General features: G+C 50.4%; 9 protein-coding genes across 9 annotated transcripts; 5 read left to right on the top strand and 4 right to left on the bottom strand.

The window, feature by feature from the left end:
* Positions 1 to 186: 186 nt before the first annotated feature.
* PtrM4_134470 (uncharacterized protein) lies at positions 187 to 1,942 on the top strand (the record flags this gene model as incomplete). The annotated part of the gene is made up of 3 exons (XM_066109186.1): positions 187 to 334; positions 396 to 1,197; positions 1,279 to 1,942. The coding sequence occupies 3 exons, from the start codon at positions 187 to 189 to the stop codon at positions 1,940 to 1,942; spliced, it is 1,614 nt and encodes a 537-aa protein (XP_065961178.1).
* Positions 1,943 to 2,167: 225 nt separating this feature from the next.
* On the top strand, positions 2,168 to 2,898 carry PtrM4_134460 (uncharacterized protein; the record flags this gene model as incomplete). The annotated part of the gene is made up of 2 exons (XM_066109185.1): positions 2,168 to 2,311; positions 2,893 to 2,898. 2 exons carry the CDS (start codon positions 2,168 to 2,170, stop codon positions 2,896 to 2,898), a joined length of 150 nt encoding a protein of 49 aa, XP_065961177.1.
* Positions 2,899 to 3,317: 419 nt separating this feature from the next.
* On the bottom strand, positions 3,318 to 4,235 carry PtrM4_134450 (CypX, Cytochrome P450; the record flags this gene model as incomplete). Its single annotated transcript, XM_001938426.2, has 1 exon — positions 3,318 to 4,235. The coding sequence occupies one exon, from the start codon at positions 4,233 to 4,235 to the stop codon at positions 3,318 to 3,320; it is 918 nt and encodes a 305-aa protein (XP_001938461.2).
* Positions 4,236 to 5,923: 1,688 nt separating this feature from the next.
* On the bottom strand, positions 5,924 to 6,738 carry PtrM4_134440 (uncharacterized protein; the record flags this gene model as incomplete). Its single annotated transcript, XM_001942343.2, has 2 exons — positions 5,924 to 6,547; positions 6,706 to 6,738. The coding sequence occupies 2 exons, from the start codon at positions 6,736 to 6,738 to the stop codon at positions 5,924 to 5,926; spliced, it is 657 nt and encodes a 218-aa protein (XP_001942378.2).
* Positions 6,739 to 7,289: 551 nt separating this feature from the next.
* Positions 7,290 to 13,366, top strand: PtrM4_134430 (uncharacterized protein; the record flags this gene model as incomplete). The annotated part of the gene is made up of 3 exons (XM_066109184.1): positions 7,290 to 12,436; positions 12,981 to 13,021; positions 13,065 to 13,366. The coding sequence occupies 3 exons, from the start codon at positions 7,290 to 7,292 to the stop codon at positions 13,364 to 13,366; spliced, it is 5,490 nt and encodes a 1,829-aa protein (XP_065961176.1).
* A 113-nt stretch (positions 13,367 to 13,479) lies between these two features.
* Positions 13,480 to 18,306, top strand: PtrM4_134420 (uncharacterized protein; the record flags this gene model as incomplete). Its single annotated transcript, XM_066109183.1, has 1 exon — positions 13,480 to 18,306. One exon carries the CDS (start codon positions 13,480 to 13,482, stop codon positions 18,304 to 18,306), a length of 4,827 nt encoding a protein of 1,608 aa, XP_065961175.1.
* A 281-nt stretch (positions 18,307 to 18,587) lies between these two features.
* PtrM4_134410 (uncharacterized protein) lies at positions 18,588 to 19,355 on the top strand (the record flags this gene model as incomplete). The annotated part of the gene is made up of 1 exon (XM_001942338.1): positions 18,588 to 19,355. The coding sequence occupies one exon, from the start codon at positions 18,588 to 18,590 to the stop codon at positions 19,353 to 19,355; it is 768 nt and encodes a 255-aa protein (XP_001942373.1).
* A 699-nt stretch (positions 19,356 to 20,054) lies between these two features.
* PtrM4_134400 (uncharacterized protein) lies at positions 20,055 to 20,807 on the bottom strand (the record flags this gene model as incomplete). The annotated part of the gene is made up of 2 exons (XM_066109182.1): positions 20,055 to 20,609; positions 20,643 to 20,807. 2 exons carry the CDS (start codon positions 20,805 to 20,807, stop codon positions 20,055 to 20,057), a joined length of 720 nt encoding a protein of 239 aa, XP_065961174.1.
* Positions 20,808 to 20,945: 138 nt separating this feature from the next.
* On the bottom strand, positions 20,946 to 22,441 carry PtrM4_134390 (uncharacterized protein; the record flags this gene model as incomplete). The annotated part of the gene is made up of 4 exons (XM_066109181.1): positions 20,946 to 21,226; positions 21,272 to 21,956; positions 22,026 to 22,343; positions 22,385 to 22,441. 4 exons carry the CDS (start codon positions 22,439 to 22,441, stop codon positions 20,946 to 20,948), a joined length of 1,341 nt encoding a protein of 446 aa, XP_065961173.1.
* Between the last annotated feature and the right edge of the window lie 1,289 nt (positions 22,442 to 23,730).

Genomic DNA, 23,730 nt, shown 5'->3' with positions numbered 1-23,730 from the left:
TAACAATATCACTACAGATGAGGAGTTATATAGCCTGCTAGGTTGGCATAAACTTACCCTAGGACAGCAGGACATCCCACTTATCGTGAACAACCAAACCATCTCAGACCCACTAGAAAAAGCCGAAGCCCTGCGGGTGGAAATCCTGGACCGGTTCAGCGCTGAGGACGACCTGCCGGAGCCAGTATGGCCTACCGAAACACCGGCGGGTACACTGCCATGGGACACCCACATCCCTATGGAAGAAGTCGAGAGAAGCACTATTGGGGTGTCCAGCACCTCGCCAGGCACCGATCGAATCACCGTCCGGCTTCTCAAGACCTGCTGGGCTTAGGTTAGGACCTACATCCGCTCTATCTTTCAGAAGTGCCTTGAGCTCTGCTACTTCCCCACAGCCTGGAAAACGGCCGAAGTCGCCATGATACTAAAGGTCGGCAAGAAGGACCGCACCTCCCCAAGATCCATGCGTCTAATAGCCCTCCTATCCTGCCTAGGCAAAGGACTTGAACGGGTTGTAGCAAGACGGCTGGCCTGGACCGCAATGACTCACGAGATACTCAGCCCCCAGCATGTAGGCGCGCTCCCGAAACGCTCTGCAATAGACCTGCTGGCCTCCTTCACACACGATACACAAAGAGCTTGGGCATTGGGCAAGAAGGTGACTATGGTTACTATGGACGTTCAAGGAGCCTTTGACGCACTTCTTAAGAACCGGCTACTCGTCCGCATGGCAAAGCAGGGCTGGCCAGACCTAGTGCTCAAATTTGTCAACAGTTTCCTCACAGATCGCAAAGTCAGGGTTAGATTAGGCAAGGCAACCACCCAGTGCTACACCGTGGCCTGCGGAACACCCCAAGGATCACCACTGTCCCCAGTCCTCTACACACTATACCTAGCAGAGCTTCTAAACCAGGACACAACCCGCCGCTTCGGGTATGCTGACGACGTCTGCATATACCGGGCCTCGAACTCTCTGGATGAAAACGTTCGCCTGCTGGCAGAAGATGTCAGAGCTATCAACGAGTGGGGTGCAGCAAACAAGGTTGCCTTCGCACCAGAAAAGTTGGAAATAATGCACCTCACTAGGCAATGGGATAACTATTCCCCGCCCTGTGTTGTGGACGACTCCCTCACCATTACACCAATTACAGATCAGGACGACGGAGTCCAACCCGCCTGCCGATGGCTGGGGGTCTAGTTTGATCGAAAGCTTAACTTCAAAAGACACGTTGAAACGAGAGCAGCGACAGCCCGCAAAGTTGCCCATCACATCCGTAGTCTTGCCAACACAGTTAATGGCCCCCCAGCCTCAGCCCTCCGCAAAGCAGTCACTACCTGCATAATGCTATGTCTCCTCTACGGAGCAGAAGCATGGTTTGAAGGCCGCACCAAGAACCCTCTGACCAACCGATCGGACCAACCGCCCGTAGTTAGCACTAGGATTAGCTGGCACCTCAAAGCCCTCAACCAGACACTCACCATCGCGGCTCGCGCTATCCTCCCTGCCTGGAAAACCTATCCAGGATGGGCACTCTTTCGAGACGCCGGCTTACCATCAGCACTCATTATGCTAGAAGAAGCAAAGCTGAGATTCGCTCTGCATCTGCAAGTAGTCGATAAGAACCACCTACTTACAGCCAGGATCAAGATCTCGGTGATACCGAAGGGCAGGGGAGCTGGAGGTTTGCAGAAGCTACACTCCAAAGTCCAGCGACTTGGGTTGATTCTTCCTACCATTCCCAGACACACCCTCATAGCGCCGCACTACTCTCTAGGGTGCCGCACTGACCCAACAAACGGTATAGCCAAGGCCGAGGCCGCCAAATTATTTACGAAGTGGTGGGACACCCTTACCAACCAGGACGTCACCATCTTCTCTGATGGATCAGAACAGCGCACTGACGGCGAACGCTTTGTCACCTACGGCTACGCGATATACTAGGCCCAGACTCAGATTGCCATAGGGAGGGGATCGCTTAATCCCCAATCCCATGTATTCGATGCCGAAGCAGTGGGTGCTTGGAGAGGTCTCCAGCACGCTATCAGACTAGCCCCCCATAGCCACCGCAGGCTATGGATGTGTATTGACTCAACGTCAGTTATCTGGGGTATACGGGGCAACGCCCCCACATCGTCGCAATGGGCATTCCTTGAGTGCCAGGCAGCAATGGCAGTCTTCAACATACAAGTACGCTGGTCGCCAGGCCACACCAGGATTATTGGGAATGAGGCAGCAGACCGCCTTGCCGATGCCGAAGCAAAAGCACCCAGCCAGCCTTACGGCATGGCCGCGGAACCGACAGCATCTAGGGTGCGTTCAATCGCTAAGTCCTTGCTCAACGCTGCCAGGCAGCGCTGGTGGGACCAAACTCGGACCTAAATGTCGGCCTGGTACCGGCAATGGGAACTACCCTACCAAACCACAAAGACACCAATCGAACTGACGCTTCCGCGCCCTGTTCTCGCGCATCTGCTGGCCATCCGGTCACGACATGGGGACTTTGCATGGTACCACATCAAATTCAGACACGACACAGCAGAATTGAATTGTTCTTGCGGGCGACTTAAAACACCTAAGCACATGCTCTTCTGCAGAAAAACAAGACGCTCTTTTAGCAGATGGCCGCTCCGACCATCCAGCCCCCCAAGCAATATGAAAGAGGCCGTCAGGTACCTTAAGGCTCTACTTACTGAGCCTGAACACTTCGAGTCACTTTTGGAGCTCACCAAGTACTTCACAACAATCTGCCGGCGATAATTTTAGTTTCGGCATTACAAAACACATTACTAGGCGGCCTTTAGCCGCTTATGTCTATGTCATCAGTCCCTCGCTCATTTACCACCTCTACACCTCCTCCCCCAGCTTCAACGCTAACGCCCTAGGCCTACTAGCCCTAGAACAAGAGCTCTGCTTCATTGCTCAACACATCTACAGCCCCACAGCCCGGAACCTAGATAGAGTCTTTTCAACTAGCGGAAATTACCCTACCAGACTGCACACACTGCCAACACCCAAAGAATAGGAGCACCTGAGTACCATACAGGGCGCTACCCGTCTTTCATGCCCCTGGGAGGCTTTCATAGGACGTTAAACAATACATACATACATACATACACAATACCACCTCAGTTCAATCCTTCAATTCTTCCAGCACTCACAATCCCCCACAGATAGGGATGGGGGCACGTGACCTACAGAGCGCCGAGTTGGTGCCGTGACAGTTGGGGTGTTGGGGTGAGCATTACGCGCACATCCTCGTTAGGTCTAGAAACTCGTAATTTTTCTTCTCAACATCTATGTTGCTAGCCTCTAATACCTATACACACGCTCTTTCTTTGACAATACAGTATAAAGTCTGCTTCGCGAAGAATAATGTCTTCCACATGTATCCCTCTCCATGCTTACTATCTGCCACCACTTGAAAATCAAACTTTTTTACGATCTGCGGGATGACTTTGTACATCTCTAACAAGCTGATGTTCTTACCAATACATGTCCGCGATCCAGCACCAAATGTAAGGAAGTTCCGGTCCATCACTGCACGCTTCTCAGCGTCCTGCACTAACCAACGCTCCGGTCTGAATTTAGAAGCATCTGGACCAAAAATCTCTTTATTGTTATGGATAACCCATGGGTTGACGCCGACTTCAGTACCAGCAGGAAAATAACGCCCTGCAAGATTTGCACCGCCGATGCCGATAATACGTGTCAAGGGTGCGCCAACCGCAGGATGCATGCGAAGTGTTTCCTGAATTACTGCACGAAGATAGGGTAGCTTTTGAGACTCCTTGAACGTAATTGGGTCCGATGCTGCGCCTCTGTTTACAGCATCGTCGAGTTCTTCCCGTAACTTAGCGAGTACGTCTGGATGCATGGATAGGTAGGCGATGGTGGCGGTCAACGAGATGGCCGTCGTATCTGAGCCTGCTCCAATATTGCTTCCGCAAGCGTTTATTGTGTCGAGTCGAGTAGCTTTGCCATTTTTTTCAAGCGGCAGCAGCTTGTCAAGGAAGTCCTGGCGATCTTTTGGAGATATAGTCTGCCCCGAGACACGGTTCTGAATCTGTAAAAGGATGAAATCCATGACCTTCATGAAGGGCGACTTTATACCCAGATATTCGGCCGCCTTGCATAAGGCCCAGTGCACCTCAGGAATAAGCCCAACTTTGGCGCCGTAATCGAGCCCTTCGTCAATAGCAGTAATGAGACCTGCCTTGTCGCCATCTTCTTCCATAAATCCAAACCTCGAACCTAAGGTGATCTCTCCAATCACATCAAATGCATAGTATTGCATTAAATGTCGTACATTAAGTTGTTTTCCACTGCCCGAGTATTCTTTTAGTCTTCTAAGTAAAATACTGTTGCATGCGTTTACGAACGGCTCATACGAGAGCAAATTGTTGTTTGAATACAATTGACTGATTGGGCGTCTAATGTTGGCATGGATCTGAACATTAACTTCGCTAAACAAATTGCCCTGGGACGGATCTCCAAATGGAGTGTAGTAATTCGACTTGTCTAGGGCGTTGTGATAGCCTAGAAGGACCCTAGAAGCTCCAGTGTCGTTGACGCTGTATCGATTCGGCGCAAGTCTAACAACAGGTCCTACACACGTAAGTAAATATCAATTTAAGACTTAGGCACAAAACATACCGTATTCCTCATGTAGGGCTATATTATAGGTTGCAAAATCGTGTTTACGCACCGCACGTAATTCCCAGAGACGCGTGAAACGTGCGAGAAACGGACCAGGCACGCTGCGAAGCGGTGTCATCAACGCTCTAATGATAGGACTAATCACTAGATAGATGACAAGTAAAACTAGAGCACCTGTGTATAGCTGACTGTTCGACATTTTGGTTCTTAATAGCAGTGGCCAGGAAAAAGTAGAAAGAAGCAGAGATAGCGCTCTAAAGAGCTCTGTGCAGAACAGTGTAAATCTAGTAAAACCTTTATTTATACGGGCTAGTCAGAATTCCGTTCCTTTACTTTTCGTCCGCTGATTCTCTTCCCGCACGGAAGCCGCGCAACGTCTCCACTTGTTTTCAACTCTAGCAAAGAACAAGGCTTTAATTATGGGCCGACGTATGCCGACGTATCCAAAGTCGGCGTTCCTATAAAGCCGACTTGCCGTTAGCACCACCGAGCTGGCCGGCGTAACGTCGATCCAAGCGTGCCGGGACGCACGGTGTAACAGGACACTTTCTCTTCCGGACTCTTAGATTGCCCCAAGCGTTCTCAAATAACGTCGGAGACGGGTGAGCTGTTCAGACGGGTGAGCTGGTCACTCTGCCAAGACCCCACCAAAACTTCAATTATCCTATTATGCCACAACGTAATGTGGTGGAGCAAGTGGGAATGAACGGACCCGAAGGGTGTCGAGACGCGGTGAGAGCCTTCACTAGTATTCACGGTGAATCAGGCTTCCCGTGCTCTGATTGGCCAGGCACTGATTAGTCAGCTGCTCCATGCGCGCACCATAGATATTCTCCCTTCTCCCGTAGCTCCAATACAACAAGTTCACGCACGTTTTCTCCACCTTCATCAGAGATGGTGTTCGGCGGGGCGTCTCGCGAATCCGGGCGTCTCGCGCACGGGCACGTTATACTACCGAGGCGCCCGGCGTAACCATCCACCCGGCGTGACCATCCACCCGAACACCAAAATCGACAGCACAACATGAAGCTATTGAGCCACGTGCGATAGCTATAATCGCGATATTTTTTTAGAGTTGAGTTCTATAGGCCTTAATTAATATATATAGCTATCTATATTTTGCTGGGAACTTGATTGCTAGACTCCGCAACAATCAATTCAATCCGGTCACTCTCCTAGACCCACTTACCTATCTAGGTAGGGCTTAAACTCCTATAGGTAACTACTAGGCTTAAAGCGGTAATCAATCAATCCAATCTGAACCTTCTAGGACCCACTTAATTGATTGTTGCGGACTGTGTTGATTGCTCGGCCGTGTCGTGATTGAGATGGTGGTGGGCCTGCTGCAGTACCTGCAGCCTCACTACTACCCTGAGGCTGCGCAGCTGCTCTCTTTTTTGAACCTGCCTTAGTAGCTATCTTGAGGCACCTCCTCTTGCCTCTTTGGGCAGTTTTTTGAGCTTGCCGGAGTTGTTGTTGAGCCTTGCGAGCTGCCTGTCGTGAGGCTCGATCAGCAGCCTCACGAGCCTTCTTCTCCTGCCTTGTTATTTGAGCTTCTAGTCTTGCTGCACGCCTCTGTTGAGCTGCCTGGAGCTTTTCCTGCCTCCTCTCCTGGCGTAGGCGAGCTGCTTCAGCTTTCTGGTGTTGTAGTTGCTCTTCTTTAAGCCCTTGTTGGAGCTGGCGATCACGTGCCTCCTTTACCTTCCTTGGGGACCAGAATACAGCCCTACCGTGATAGTCCTCACCTGCCTCTAGAGGCAGAGCCTTGCCTCGCTTCCTGCGCTTCTTCTCATTGATGAGAGCCTTCTTGAGTCTCACATTCTCATGCTTAGCTAGTACTAATCTAATTGAGAGTCGGTGGATCGTTTGGTTAAGTTTAGAGATCTTTCTCTAGTCTCTATCAGCTACAGCGTAGTCGACTAGCTGCCTAATCTTCCTCTAATTAGAGGCGCTTAAGGCTGAGGAGTCGCTATCGCTTAATTGGCCTGTTAGGGTCTCACAGGATCAGGTATTTAAAACTGTGTTGAATTACAAAGTTTTTGCAGTACCGAGTTTCTAAGAAACTTCGGTAGTGTCGGCATACACACGGTGTGTCGCCTAATAAGGCCCAATGTACCGCCTCGATCCTACTTCGGCCCAACTCGGACCCAACGCTATGTATACCTTCGTAGCCCCCACATTCGTAGAATCATCATACACCAGAATACCAATACACAAGATTACCTTAGCTACTGTTATTCACCGTACGATCGTACAAGGCCTTCCAACACTGATCAGTGATTGCACGGCAGTCACAGACAGTTAGGTTAAGAAGAGATAGATTCTTTACCCCGCGCGTTCCCTAGATTGCCTATATCAGCAAGGCGGAGTTATCTATGCTAAGCTCACTGTTAGCTATATCAGGCGTCGTTCGTGGCTAGCGACCGACCGTTACAGCCGTATCAGAAGCGTTCCAAGACGCCGTCTATACACGCGCCAACCGACCGGTTGAGATTTGACCCGTGTACAACCCACGACCACCGACGCATCTCTAGCGAACGCAGCTAGCGCAACAAGCGTCAACAAGAACACAATAGCAGGAGAGAGAACATCATCGGAAAGAGCACCGGTAGCCAGGACGCCGGCAGTAGGAATGGCGAGCAGTAATAGAAGAGTGGTACCCACACTAGAGGCGCTACTAGGGACCACAAACATAAAACCAAGAGAATGGCATCACATCGATCCAGAGATTTGGGAGGACAACGTTGAAGCTCCAGACGATGAGGTAGGGATTACTACAGCAACAACGTACATTGCGCGTGCGATTGCGGACTATACAGATCGACCAACAGCAGATGAAGAACTCTTTTGGGAGTTCCGTCAGGACTTTGAAGGATGGACAGAGGCAATGTTCCTACGTGCCCAGCCAATATACACAAAGGAACTAAAGCGGATCCTCCGCTTTAAGGGAGTGTATACTGGCCGTATTAATATGGCACCTAGTGAGTCTCTAGCTAGGTTATTACGCATGGAGGAGTACCTAGAATGGCCTCAGGACGTATTCCAGTCGGCTGTGTTTGACACACGATCAGCTGCGCACATGTTGCAAGAGCGGGCACTACGGCAACAACGCAGTGAAGGATCAGTACAGTCCACAGACAGGAGATTATCAAGCCAGGCCCAGAGCCGAACCCAAACGCCTGTAAGGACAAGAGGCCGAGACGTAGACAGTCGGCAAACCCGCGATCAAGACCAGACCCACGCCCGTGTGCAAGGACGACAGGAGACCGTTGAGGAAGAACAACAGATTCAGGACCAGCTAGCAAAAACGATTGAGAAAGCCCAAAACCAACCAATCCGAAGCCAGCCTGTAGAGACAACTGAATCCGCACCGCAGCCAGCCTATCAGCGCGTCCAAAGTCAGCAACCTCCCCTCACCTACAACAACTTCGACCGATTCCGCGAGTATACACCAGCATACCCGCAACGTCCGAAGGGACTGAGCGTTCCCCCAATTGTGCCCTCTGGTGAAACAGACCCGTACAAGGCAGTTCCACCAATCGAGTTTGGCAATGAGAAACTGGATCCTAAGACGATCAATGTCTTCGTGAAAATGTGGGACCGAGACAAAAAGTATACGGGAAAGCCGTACGACCTCCTAGACGATAAATTGAAGATCTTCTACAGCATCTGTTATCACGCAGACATCGAGCCAGGGCAGTTCCATGCAGTCTTTCCACGGATTCTCGACGGCCGCGCAGAGGAGTATTACCTCCACTTCGTCGATCAGCGGATGGATACGTTCTTGACTGCCTACACAAAGCTCAAGAACCACTTCGACACAGACGTCAACCACGGCCATTACTACGCGGACTGGACGACGACATCGTTTGTCAAAGTCCGCAGGGAGAACCCCGAAAAGAACCTCCACGAGGTCCTTGACATCATGCTGGACAAGCTCCAATTGTGTCAAAGAGCACTTGGACAGCAGTACATGGGAGAATACGCGCTCCGAACGACTGTAATCACAGCATGCCGAGGCGTGAAGGAGCTCGAGATGGCACTCTACAAGCCGTCTCTAGAATGCGAGGTTCTGTTTGGAGATCTGCGATCGTCAATCGAAAACTCACTCGCCATGACCGTCTCCGTCAACTTCACTGAGGCGGATACGGATAGCCAGTACTACTTGGATCGTCGGTACAACAACAACAGCTCTGGAAGATTGCGAGGGAATTACAACCCTCGTGGTGGACGCAGCGGATTCACCCGCGGACGCGGTGGGCTTCAGCACCGCTCTGGAGTCAACACACAAATCGACAAGAAATGTTACGTCTGCAGCAAGACAGGCTGTTGGTCCACAAACCATACGCTTGAAGAAAGAAAACGCTCAAAAGCGCAGTACATCACACACTGCGCGATTACGGGAGAGCAAATGGAGTTTAGCACATTTCTCGTCGCGTACGAGGGGGAAGAAGTCGACCAGTTCTTCCTAGAGGAGCAAGACGAAGATGATGAAGACCAAAGACTGGCAGTTAAGTACCTCACAGATCAGGCCTTTCTGCACCACGTGACCGGAGAAGACGTCTACAGGTGCAAGGAGCCTATTACGCCCGCAACGCAGTTCCTTATCGAGGATCGATACTCGCGAATCACGTACCAAGGCATTCTTCCTGACACTGGTGCCTCAAATGTATCGACAGCCGGGAAGGAGCAGTTCCTGGCGCTCCAAACTGAGGACCCCACCGTAACTCTAGATACGTCTACTGCTGGAAACGCATCTGTGCAATTTGGCAAAGGAAGCGTCACTACTTCGATTGGAACCGCACATGTATCGACACAGATTGGAAAGATCAAATTTGAGGTCTTGAACGCACCCACCCCGTTTCTCCTCTGTCTGAAAGACATGGACCGGCTCCACGTGTACTTCAACAATACTACGGACCAGCTGGTACAAGGAAAAGCTACCTTTCCAGTGATTCGCAAATGGGGACACCCGTGGTTCCACCTAAGCAAGGCAGAGCGCGCGCGCGTATTCCTTACGGAGACTGAGCTCCGACGCTTACACCGGAGGTTCGGGCATCCAGCCGTCGAACGGCTGATACGATTGCTCAAACGCGCAGGACACGAGGACGTGGATGAACGGCTGCTCCGAGAGATCCAAACGTTCTGCCATCACTGCCAAGCGCATGATCCAGCGCCGCGCCGATTCAAGTTTAGGCTGAAAGATGATCGGGAATTCAACTTCGAGATCCTCGTAGATGTGATGTATCTGAGTGGGAAACCAGTGCTTCACGTGATCGATTCGGCTACAACATTCAACGGCGCGCGATTTCTACCGTCTATGAGCGCGAAAGACACCTGGGAAGCACTCCGCCTGCTCTGGATTGATACATATCAAGGGCCGCCAGATATCGTCACCCACGACGCTGGCACTAACTTCGCGTCAGTCGAATTCAGATCAGAGGCGAAGATCATGGGAATCACATGTAAACAAGTGCCAACCGAGGCCCATTGGTCTATCGGCAAGGTAGAAAGATACCACGCACCGCTCAGACGCGCGTACGAGATCCTGAGGACAGAGCTTGACACTGGCACCAGCGACGCCGCAGTGTTGCAGATGGCAGTCAAGGCCGTCAACGACACCGCAGGCCCAGACGGGCTCGTACCCACGCTGCTCGTCTTCGGTGCATACCCCCGGATATCCATGGATTCACCACCATCTCCCTCGATAACCCATCGCGCAGAGGCAATCCAGAAAGCGATGAGGGCGCTGCGGAAGGCTGCAGCGGAACATGCAGTGAGCAACGCACTTGGTACCAGGAATGGGCCTACCACAGACGGGGTACTATCACTGCCTCTTCAGAGTGAGGTGATGGTATGGCGCGAGAAGAATGGATGGCAAGGGCCGTATAGAGTCATCGATATGAAGGACCACGATGTTACTGTAGACATGATCAACGGCCCAACGACGTTCCGATCCACTGTCGTAAAACCGTACTATCGCGATCTGACTACAGCGATAGACGGCGCAGATCAAGGCACAGGTGGATCTCCGACCACAGACGAAGCGATTGCTGATGAACCGCCACTACCGGTACCACCGGCGGAAGCCACCCAAGCGGCTCAGCCGCGCAAGCGGGGCCGCCCACCTGGATCAAAGAACAAGCCCAAGGTGCAGTACCTGTCGAAGAAGGAGGAGGACGATTACGCCCTGGCCGTCAAGCTACGCAATGACGGCGTGATTAACGTCCCGGGCGCTCCATTCGAAGCATCCGATCAGAAGGAGATCGACGACCTCGTCGGCCGTGGAGTATTCAGTTTTGAGCTGTTTGACCCAACTCTACACGGCGGGTATCGTATCTTTAAATCGCGCATGGTCCGCGAAGTCAAAGGCAAGACCATGGTCCCGTACGAGAAATCACGCCTCGTTGTTCAAGGTTACAATGACGAGGGCAAACACGAGATCCTGACGCAGTCGCCAACCATCCAACGAGCCAGCCAACGCCTGATTCTAGCCCTAGCGCCTGCATTACTCGATGAGGGCATGGTTGTGGAACTACGAGATATCACGCAAGCGTACCCACAGGCACAAACAGAGCTATTCCGCACGGTTTTAGCGCACCTCCCAAAGGAGCTTATAACAAAGTATCCCGAGGGAACAATTATTCGCGTAATCAAGCCACTCTATGGAATCGCGGAAGCAGGAGTCCACTGGTTTGCTACGTACCAAGGACACCACTGCAAGGAGCTCGACATGGCTACATCAACGTATGACCCGTGCCTCCTGATCACGAACGGGAGACGGGAAGCGTTTGGAATAGTGGGCCTGCAGACAGACGATACTCTCGCGATTGGGACGCCTGCATTCTCTGGTGCAGAAGACGCTGCGCTCCAGAAAGCCAATTTTCGAGCCAAGCCCAAGGAGAGACTGTCCAAAGAAGTATCACTCGAGTTCAACGGATGTACTCTAACGTTGCGCGGAGACACGATTCTACTTACGCAGAAGGGACAAGGTGCCAAGATCGAAATTATTGATCCGAAGGCAGCAAACCGAGCACAGAAGTACATGGAGCAGCGCGCGCGTGGCGCGTACATTGCGTCGATATGCCAACCTGAAGCATCGTTCGATCTTTCCGCGGCTGCGCAAATACAACAACCTAAGGACACGGAATACGTGAAGCTTAACCGCCGGCTGCAGTGGCAATCTGAGAGCATACAACGAGGCCTGCGATACGTCCCTCTCGACCTCGCTACAGCAAAGCTGGTAGTGTTCACAGACGGATCCTTCGCGAACAACCAAGACCTTAGCTCACAGCTAGGGTACCTACTTATCCTTGCGAATGAGTCGAGTCGACAAGACAGCACGTTTGATATTCGTGGTAACGTAATCCATTGGAGTTCGACCAAATGCAAACGCGTTACCCGGAGCGTTCTTGCCTCAGAAACGTACGGCATGGTTAGCGGTGTCGACATCGCTATCGCTATCCTGACAACCCTCAAGATGATTACAGGACGCCTAGGTCTACCACCGATCCCACTTATTGTGTGTACGGATTCATACTCCTTGTATGAATGCCTCGTCAAACTCGGAACAACTGCTGAGAAGCGACTGATGATCGACATCATGGCGCTTCGGCAGTCATACGAGCGTCGCGAGATCACTGAGATCCGCTGGATCAACGGAGAGGACAACCCCGCGGACGCATTCACGAAAGCAACACCAAATCGCGCGTTAGAACGTTTCATCGAAAGCAACAAGCTGTCAATCCGAGTAGAGGGATCTGTGCAGCGACCTACGGAGTAGGCACATATGCCTATTTGGAATCCCTCTCAGTGTGTTCTTTTTAGAAGACCCGTTTTTCCTTACATCAGTCGTTACAATAAGAAAAGATTGCCAGTGTCGGCATACACACGGTGTGTCGCCTAATAAGGCCCAATGTACCGCCTCGATCCTACTTCGGCCCAACTCGGACCCAACGTTATGTATACCTTCGTAGCCCCCACATTCGTAGAATCATCATACACCAGAATACCAATACACAAGATTACCTTAGCTACTGTTATTCACCGTACGATCGTACAAGGCCTTCCAACAATAATAATAATAATAATGTTGAGAATACAGTCCGTAAGTGACTTGGTGGTATCAAGCGGAGGAGTAGTCACATGATTGGTGACACGTGCAGGTGGGTCCTAGCGGGGAGCTTGGACGCAGCTGCACGCAACACGGATCTACGAACGTGTGAATAGCTCCTTAGTCAATACAATACGAGTCGTACCACCACTACCGTTGTGCCTTAGAGAGCGCTCTATTAGGTAGTCATACTACTACTAATAGTGCCAGCTTCTCAATAGGTTATGAGCCCGGTTGCTCGGTGCTCTACGGTTCGGCGACCCACCAGATCAAGGTGATCTGAAGCCACGAAAGTCGAGACGAGCTTCTCGCACACGGAAGACGAGACGAGCTTCTCGCACACGGAAGACGAGACGAGCTTCTCGCATACGAAAGACGAGACGGGCTTCTCGCACACGGAAGACGAGACGAGCTTCTCGCATACGAAAGACGAGACGGGCTTCTCGCATACGAAAGACGAGACGGGCTTCTCGCACACGGAAGACGAGACGAGCTTCTCGCATACGAAAGACGAGACGGGCTTCTCGCACACGGAAGACGAGACGAGCTTCTCACACACCGAAAACGAGCATACGGTTCCAGCTAGAGAAAGCTGAAGGGCGCAGACGCCAAAACGTTTACAAACCCACTAAACACCCCCTACACCTCGAAACCACACACAACTACGGCATTTGACGCGTCACAGACAGTCAAAAGCACAACCGCGAAGATGGGCAGCGACGACAGATACGATAAGGAGCCTAAGATCCCAAAGCTGACGAAGGAGAATCACGAGAAATGGTTCCGCAATAACAAACTGAAGCTGAAGGGAAAGGGAATCTTCTACACTATCGAAGTCACGAAGCACGCGTACGCCTGGATTGCACGACATGGAGCTGGCACCTCCACATCAACTGCCAACACCTCTCAAGACCCGGCCGGCACTGTCAACCCTACAGAACAAGCAAGCGTCCTAGGCCTGACAAGCGACTTCGAACGACTGGGAGGTACATGGAACGCTGAAAAGGCAAAGGAATACGACAAGGATGAGGCTAAGGCACTGTTCTACATCACAAACAGTCTCCTTGATGATGACGACGCTCTCGCAGACGAGTACGAGACTGCATCTGCCCTCTGGACCGCACTGAAGGTCAAGTACTCAAAGACTGATCAGTTGACAGCCAACAACATCATGACCAAGCTTCAGAACTTCACCTGGAAAGACGAGAAGGATGTCGACTACACGTGGGCAAAGCTAAAAGAATACCGCCGCAAGATTATTGCAGCTAAGCCTGCTGCCAAGGGACTCTACAATGATGAGGCACTTCTCCAGATCATGCTACGCGCTCTTCCAGAAAGCTACGGATCAGTAATCGACTATCTCGATGTCCAGACCTCTCTCACGGTTGACGAAAAGATTGCTGCACTCCGCACGAAGGAGCTGCGACTGAACGACACGGCTGAGCATGCAAATGTAGCATTCCCGAAGTACCGTCACCCGAATGACCATAGAAGCTCGGACTCCTCGATGCGCGACCGCCCCCGTTCTACATCGCCTGAATTAGGCCCATCCACAGGATGCCTCCATTGTAAGGGAGAACACTGGGCCCGAGACTGCAAATACAAGGGTGAAATTCAGGAATTCGGAAGAAAACTTCGAGAGAAAGACGAAAGAGCTGAGAGACGCGCAGCCAAGTCGAAGAGACCTTCTAGAAATGAGAACAAGAAGCGATCTGACAAACCTGTCAAGCCTACAGTCAAGACAACCTCGAGGCGCAAGCATGGGTACGCAGCCAAGAATCAGGATTCTGACTCTGGAACGGACAATGGCTCCTCAGGCACGGACAGCGAGACCAGCCACGAGTCTACATCCGTGGAAACAGAATGTACGCAACACTGCCATATCTCTGCGGAACAAGCTAGTAAAAGCACACCGGCGAACTGGATTGCTGATACTGGTGCTTCATCACACATGACTGACAAGAGAAACCTGTTTAGAGGACCGCTAAAGCGCACGCCGCTCACCACTATCCAGGTTGGGGGAGGATTTCTTCATTCTACCCAACGTGGTACTGTTATGATGAAGGCACTGGATGGGACAACAGGATTACTCCGAAAGGTTCTCTACGTACCTAAGCTCGGCGTGAATCTAATCGCAGCAAGACGGTTGTGTAGGGAGGGACTTCAAGGCATTTTTGATGACAAGAACATGTATTTTAAGGACAAATCAAGAATCGCAGTACAAGCAGCACAGAAGGACGGTCTGTACATCGTAAGCCACATTGCAAGCAAGTACTCAGGAAAGGCGTTTATTGCAGGCAAGACTCGGACCGACAGCAACGATCAAAGCACTGCGGAGGAAAGTCAGGAGACACAACCCGAGACACAATCCGACCAGGACCCAGACGAATCCGAAGAAGACAAGTCCACGAAGAAAGATCGCCGGAACTACAGGCTAATGCACAGACGGTTTGCTCACTACGGCCCAGCAATGCTACGAAACCTGTATAAGGTAACGACAATTGAAAAGATTAAAGTACCCCCAGCCCACAGGCGCTTCTGTGACCCATGCCTTAAAGGCAAGATGAGGAATAAGATGAACAAAATCCTAGCAGAACACAAAAAGGAGGTACTAGCACTAGTATCTCTTGACTTAGCTGGACCGTTCCCTACATCACTCCGCGGAAATAACTACCTTATGCAAATAATCTGCAACCACTCCCGAAAGAACTGGTCGATACCACTGAAAACCAAGGACCAGGCTATCCTAGAGCTACGCAGATGGAAGGCAAAGGTAGAGCTCCAGACTGGGAAGAAGGTGAAGGCCTGCAGATCAGACAATGCGCCAGAACTAAAGCTTGTGATAAACCAGTGGGAAACTGAAGACGGGGTTCAGGCCGACTACACCGTAATTGCGAGCTCGAATCAAAATGGACCAGTGGAGCGAAGCATCCAGACTGCCGAACACGCAATGAGGGCAATGCTCGATGATGCACAACTTCCTATTGAGTTCTGGGACGAGGCCGCTGAGGCTGACGCCTACATCCGCAATAGACTGCCAACAGGACCGCTGGTCGAGGGAAAACCCACGTCTCCAGAGCAGGTATTCTCAGGGAAACGCCCAGGCGTAGACCACGTACGAGTCTGGGGGAGCAAGTGTTACACCTATCTCAATCCAAAGACGCTGCCAGCGAAAGGGAGATTAGACAAGTTAGTGCACCGTGGTCGAGCAGGCGTCTTTATGGGATATTCTGAAACTACAGACAAGCAGTTCAAAGTCTACTCTCCTGACCTTGGATATACGCATAGAGTTAGCGTCATCCAAACTAATGAGAAGGTGCCAGGGGGAAAGATAGACCTGAACTTGAGAGTCAAATCAGGTCCAATGGGCACATCTAATGAGCTCATCCCACGGAAAGCCAGAGGAAGACCAAAGAAGAACCTAAATCAACTAACTAAACCCGACGCCCTGGATGTTGATATTGAACTGCCGCCATCATCGCCGCCATTGCCGCCGCCATCATCGCCGCCACCATCGCCGCCATCACCGCCGCCACCATCGCCGCCTACGCCAGCACCTGCGCACCCATCACCTACCATCACTCCACCCGCGCCAACAGTAGAGGATGAGAGCGAAGAAATGGAGGTAGACGAAGTTACCAACCCAGTAGCAGCCGAACCATCAGCTAGGTATCACTTCAGGACTCGGACCCAAAAGAGAAAGCGAGATACATTTGACGACATGGAGGATGAACATCGCCAAGCCAAAATTGTCAAAGCTATGCTAGCTGTCCTACGAGAGAGCCGAGCTGACGAAGACCCCACAACTGAAATCCCGACATCTACGCACCACCATGAAGAGTCTGCACACGAGACGATTGTTAAAGCCTTCTATACGGTGATTGTAAGTGGAAACCTCGATGTCACGGGACGAGCAGAACTTAGCGGCAAAGCTTTCGCAGCAACAGAAGTTAAAGGCATTAGAATCCCTCAGACCTATAAACAAGCTATAAGCGACCCAGAGAACGCACTGAAGTGGAAAGAGGCAATTGAGGAAGAGATCAGGACTCTTGTGGGGAACGGAACTTGGGAAGAGCTTATTCCACCCCAGGGTGCAAACCTCGTCACCACAAAATGGGTGTTTACTGTCAAGCTTAAAGTTGATGGTACGATTGAGAGGTTCAAGGCCAGACTTGTTGCTCGAGGGTTCAGTCAACAACACGGGATTGACTACACCGAGACTTTCGCCCCGACAGTACGAATGGACACCTTAAGGTTATTCCTTGCTACTGTTGCCAAACAGGGCATGGAATGCTGGCAGTGGGACATCAAGAACGCATTCACTGAGTCATACTTAAAAGAAGACATCTACCTCACAACACCAGCTGGGGTAAAAGTTAAGAAAGGCAACGTTCTGAAGGTTTTGAGGAGTCTTTACGGACTTAAGCAAGCTGGACGAGATTGGAACCTGCTACTTAAGGGGTTCTTAACTGAGATCGGTTTTACACAGAGCCTTGCAGACCCCTGCCTATTCACGCATAAAGGCAGAGGTATTTCACTACTGGTTTATGTTGACGACATTGCTGCTGCCGCGAAACTCACTTCAGACCTAGCCTGGTTCGACGAAATGCTCCTTACGAGATTCAACTCCAAGAACCTGGGGGAGATTCGAAAGATCCTTGGAGTTAGAGTCACCCGCGATAGAGCTAACAAAGCTATTTACCTCGATCAACAGCAGTACCTAGAGACAGTCCTAGATAAGTATGGTATCACCTCAGCAAAGTACAAGTCAAAGAAGATCCCTGCTGCAGACTACGAACACCTAAAGCCTGCTACTCCTGAAGACGCCAGAATCGACTCCACACAATATTCACAGATTATTGGAAGCTTAATGTACGCAATGGTATTCACGAGACCAGACATTGCCTTTGTACTTGGACGACTAGCCCAGTACATGAGAGACCCTGTAGAGATGCACGGGACTGCGTTAAAGAATCTAATGAGATATCTACGGTCAACAGTAAAGCAGAAGATTCGCTTCGGTCCAGGAGGAGATCACCAAAACGAGTTTGGGATCTACACCGACGCTGACTGGGCAAGCGATAAGACAGACCGGAAGAGCATGTCTGGGGGAGTCGGAATGTTCTATGGAGGACCATTCTCTTGGGCAGCAAAGAAGCAGAAGTCAGTGGCAACCTCAAGTGCTGAGTCTGAGTACATCTCACAAGCCATGTACGCCAAGCAGGGACAGTGGGCAGCTCAAGTACTCAGAGATCTCGGCCTGCACCAATACGTCAATGAGAACGGTATCACAGTCCAGATGTACGGTGACAATCAGGGAGCGATTGCACTGGTGAAGAATCCGCATCTGCACGAACGTTCTAAGCACATTGACATCTGCTACCACTTCATTAGAGACCTAGCTGAGCAGAAGAAGCTCCAGATTTCTTATATTCCGACTGACGAGATGGTTGCCGACGGAATGACTAAGCCACTGCAGAGAGTTGCTTTCGAAAGGTTTAAGAAGATGCTGGGAGTTATTGATGAAGGGCACTAGAACAAGTCACGTAAGGCCTGTGGGGGAGTGTTGAGAATACAGTCCGTAAGTGACTTGGTGGTATCAAGCGGAGGAGTAGTCACATGATTGGTGACACGTGCAGGTGGGTCCTAGCGGGGAGCTTGGACGCAGCTGCACGCAACACGGATCTACGAACGTGTGAATAGCTCCTTAGTCAATACAATACGAGTCGTACCACCACTACCGTTGTGCCTTAGAGAGCGCTCTATTAGGTAGTCATACTACTACTAATAGTGCCAGCTTCTCAATAAATAATAATAATGGTAGAACAGACGCTTATTGGCAAGGTCGCTATCGTCACGGGCTCAGCTGGGGGCGGAATTGGCGAAGCCATTGCCAGAGAGCTTTCCGATAAGGGAGCTCATGTTGTGGTCAATTACCCTTGGAAGGCTGAGAAGGCATATGCAGAAACGGTTCTCTCCTCACTACACACCTCAGAAATTGTCGTTGAAGCCAACCTTTCTACTCTAGAAGGGCCACGCATTCTTGTTGAAGAGACTGTGAAGGAGTATAGTCGTATCGACAATCTTATCAACAATGCCTCAGTTGCAATCAACAAGCCACTCGAGGAAACGACCTTGGCTGACTGGGACCTCTCGACGAACCTTAACGGGCGTGGTTACTTTCTGATGACGCAGGGCGTTCTACCTTATCTGACACCTAAGGATTCACGCATCGTCAATATTGTTAGTATCTCGTCGAATACGGGCCCCCTAAACCAAACGATCTATGCGGGAACGAAGGGCATGCAAGAAGCCTTCACGCGCGTCTGGGCGAAGGAACTGCCCCCCGTTTACGGGTGCACAGTAAACTCGATTTCACCAGGCCCAACGCAAACCCGGGTTTGGAACACCGTGGAAGAGCCTGCGAAAAAATACCTCCAATTACTTGCCACTGCCACTCCAGTCAGTAAAAGGTTTGGAACTCTGGAAGAGGTTGCGTGGTCAGTTGCCATGCTTTGTGAGCCGAGAGCTATCTGGATTAACGGCAGCCACCTCATAGCTTGCGGTGGCTTGTATATACCATGATTTAAATTTACGGCTTAACTGTTCGGGCTATTAACAGTGAAAAGCTTTACAGAGGTTGATTTAGGGTTAGAATAGGTGGAGGAAGTGTTTCTTCTGTTCCAAGCATTATCCGTCCGTTCTCTAAGTACATAGCTACCTGTTGGATCGGAGGAGAGATGAGAGAGAAGGTTGGTTTATTGAGAGAGTTGCAGAGAGCGACTATATACATGAAGTAGAGTATCTGGAGCATTCCAGATCAGCAGTGTGTTACGTAGCTGTGACGATAGTAGAACATTCTAGTTGACACACCCCCTGAGGGCTGACACACCCCCTGAGGTTTCCATATTAGATGGATACCTCAAAAACAAATTGAAAGAGATGCATACTAGATTATGGATGAGGCACAGGACATGGCACGTCCTTGACGATGAGATGACGGATGTCCTTCATGCCCAGCTGTCTGACAAAGTTCTCGTGTTTCTGACGAGGAAGTAGCTTAGTGAAGCCGTCAGCAGGCATCTCAGCAGTAGGCTTCCACTTAATAGTAATCCTTTCAGCTTCCACCTCTTGGCGGAGCCACATTTGATGAATGTCGACGTGACGAAGCTTAGTTTAGATTCGATTAGAGTCGCCTTGTACGAGGCGTACAGTCTGAGCGTTGTCACACCAGAGAGCCTTCTTGGTGTGAAGCGTGAAGCCAATGTTGCGGCAGAAACGATCCTAGTATTGCGATTCAACGCCAGCAGCAGAGAGAGCGTAGAGCTCTGCTTTAGTAGTAGAGCGGGTGACTGATCGAAGTACAGTAGCCTTCCAGTCGATAGGCATACCGTAGAGTATGAATACATATCTAGCAGATGACCGACGAGTCTCTGCGTCGTCTCCAAATGATGCATCAGCAGCACCAAAGAACGTAGGCAGTGTTAAGTTGATCTTTGTTGCAAACGTCTGGGTAGGTTCACCCCCTCGAGCACTAATGGCCAGATACCTAGTACCGTACAGGTATTGCCACACGTGCTTGATCTCCGAGAGGTGAACTGGTCCTGGATTGATCAGGAACCGTGAAAGGATTAAGTGGGCATGTGCGACGTCAGGACGCGTCATGATCTTAATATATGCCAGATTGCCTACAAGACGTTGATAGGTTTTCGTAAGCAAAGGATCAGACACTCCATCGTAGGGTAATAGCCTCGACGTAGAGGAGAGAGGCGTGGAAGGGTATCTTCCATCAGAGCGGATAAGGTCAAACTCAGTGCAGACCTTGTTGATGAACGCATCCTAGACTAGGTAGAGCTGGCGGCTAGCAAGAACTCGCTCAACTCGAATACTAAGGAACCATTTAACGTTGCCCATTTGGCGCAGGCTATAGAGCTTAATAAGCTGTCGTTCGAGCTTCTCGAAATCTTCTTGGTAGTCGGGGTGATAGAGGATGATGATATCGTCCACGTAGAAGAACAGGATTATCCGATCGTTCATCCAAAGGCATGGGAAGCCTTAAACAGGGTGTAGCCTAAGCTTTCGCAGTAAAGCTTGGAGGTGTAGAGCCCACAAGCGTGGAGCTTCCTTCAGGCCATACAGGGCGCGCAGAAGTCGAAGAATCTGGCCGTATCTATCCTAGAATCTATCCGGAGTTCGTACATGTAGAGGACGATTAAGTGTGGCGTTAAGGAACGCGTTTGGCACATCGTATTGTATTGCGTTAAGGTTGAAAGCACATGCAAGAGCCATAAGAGCTCGGAAGAGGCGAGCAGCAAGAGTAGCTGCGTACGTATCGCCGTACTGATCCTGCAGATCTCCTCGGACGACAATTCGAGCCTTGTATTTGAGAAGATATCCATCTTCATCAAATTTGTAGGTAAATACCCACATAAGAGGTACAGCATCTGCTTTGTCTGCTGTAATGTCTGGTTTAGCAAAAGTGCCCTTCTTCTAGCAGTCACTAAACTCAGTGTAAGCGGCAGCCTCAAACTGCTTTCTATGTGGGTGGTGCTTGAGCTCCTTCCAGTGATGCGGTGGAGAAGGAAGATTATCGCGATGAATGCGAGTAGGATCAGATCGCGTTGGTTGTGATGCAGCTGAGATAGCATCATTTGCTTGCGCAATCGTAGCAGAAAAAGCAAAGTACTTAGAAAGGTCAGGGGCTGCTTCGATGTAGTGCGCCTGGCGACGTCGTCTGCTAGTGATGATGTTGTCCTGTAAGAGATTCGGGTCTCGTCGTTGCGGAGCATTGTTCTGATGTCGATCTGGTATGTAGATCTCAGCGTCGTCGTCGTAGTTGTTCCACCCCCCAGGTGTCCTGTGTGGAGATGAGTCCATCAAAGCAGAGGACTCCTGCAGTAGTTGTTGTTCAACTGGATCAGGAGAAGGACTTCGATCTTGTCCTTCGAAAGCGGGTGTAGGAGATGGAGAGAGGAGTTGGCGAACAGGCTTCTGATACACTGCAATAGTGTCACCATTATACTCCTTTTTAGATACATGATCTAGTGGTAGGACAGGCGTAGTGATTGCTTCCTGTCGTTGTCGTACAGGCTGCGCAACGACAATGGTATCTCCATCGTATTCCTCCTTAGGAATGTGGACCGTCTCGATAATGCGAGGCTCTACGGGTGTTGTTGATGGCTTCTCCTTGTAAAGCTTATCAATGAAGCGTACATCTCGTACACGGATAACTCGATTCGTGGTAGGTATCTAGACTCGATAGATGTTCGAAGCGTCGTATCTAATAAGGAATCCTTCAAAGGTGCGCTTCTCCAGTTTATCTCCTCTTAGGAGATGCTTGTCAAGTATGAATCCACGGCTTCTAATGATATGGAGTCGTGATAGATCTGGTCGAATGCCAGTGACCATCTCTTGTGGCGTACGCCATTCAAGAGCCTTTGTCGGAGTGACGTTGAGGAGTCTTACCGCAGTACAGACTAGCTCATTAGCTAGTGCCTTAGGTAGACCAGCATGGATACGGATGACTCTGGCGACTGTAACAATTACGGCTCTAGCTCTCTCTGCACCCCCTAGCTGTGCTGGAGTATTAGGTGATCTTATTTCTACCTTAATACCTGCTGATGATAGCTCTTCTTGAGCAGAGGAACCGAGGTGTGCCTCAGCTCTGCCATACCCAACGTCTCTATCTATGAAGACTATAGCTACCTAGTAGCTGTATACTCTTTCAATCTTGTTAATGAGTCGAATAATGGCAGGAACAACAGTAGCTTTGTGTCGACTCCTGAGAGTACAGATCTCATGAAATTTCGTGTACTCACACACTCACAGTCCGCAACAATCAATTAAGTGGGTCCTAGAAGGTTCAGATTGGATTGATTGATTACCGCTTTAAGCCTAGTAGTTACCTATAGGAGTTTAAGCCCTACCTAGATAGGTAAGTGGGTCTAGGAGAGTGACCGGATTGAATTGATTGTTGCGGAGTCTACACACACTGCATGCAATGCCCACACGTCACCGTTGTAGCATACTGCGCCATGTTCCTGAAGTTGGATAATGTCGATTGAAATGCGATAGAAAGGTCGACAGGCTTTATCAGCGCGAGGACGGCGACTGATGTCTTCCTTTATCTTGCCTTGAATACACGATACACAATCGTCTGTCTATGGATCTCCTTTTCCGTTTGTGCCTATCTTGAGGCCAGTAGTTGCATCTTGAAGGTGTTCAAGTGCCTGATAGCTTGGGTGTCCGAGCAGTTGATGCGCTCGCATCGCAGTGACAGTTTGAGGAGCCTTCTCCTGGCCACAGTCCGCAACAATCAATTAAGTGGGTCCTAGAAGGTTCAGATTGGATTGATTGATTACCGCTTTAAGCCTAGTAGTTACCTATAGGAGTTTAAGCCCTACCTAGATAGGTAAGTGGGTCTAGGAGAGTGACCGGATTGAATTGATTGTTGCGGAGTCTACTCCTGGCTCGATCTTGCAGCCATGCTGAGAAGCTCATAGCGAGGAGGGCGATTAGCCTCCTTCGCATCGAGCAGCTAGTGGCTATGACTGTATTTAAGGTTGGCTACAACATTAGAGATCCTCTCTTTGTAGAGGATGTTACGCCCTGAATCGAAGTGGATGCCTAAGCGTCGGCAGCGTCCAAGGGCGAAGAGGTTCGTGAGAAAACCTAGTACGTACGCGACATGCGTTAGGAGTATATCCTTCTTCTGATTGCCTTGATTAACATTAATGATCACCTCCCCCTAGGCAGCAACCTGATAGCTAGTTACGCCTGCGAAGATAACGTTGGTTGATTTAGCATTTGACGTCGTACGCCAGTTGAAATAGGTCGAGTTGCAGATATGGACGTTGGAACCAGGATTAACGATCCATCTGTTGAGCAGAGTATCACCTTTTAGTGTTGTAATCTAAGCTAAGTGAAACGCATTGTTTGCGTAATAGTCTCCGTTCGAGTC

This window comes from Pyrenophora tritici-repentis, chromosome 7, assembly GCF_003171515.1.
Source record: "Pyrenophora tritici-repentis strain M4 chromosome 7, whole genome shotgun sequence".
Taxonomy (NCBI): domain Eukaryota; kingdom Fungi; phylum Ascomycota; class Dothideomycetes; order Pleosporales; family Pleosporaceae; genus Pyrenophora; species Pyrenophora tritici-repentis.
This window is presented reverse-complemented; position numbering and strand designations above follow the sequence as displayed.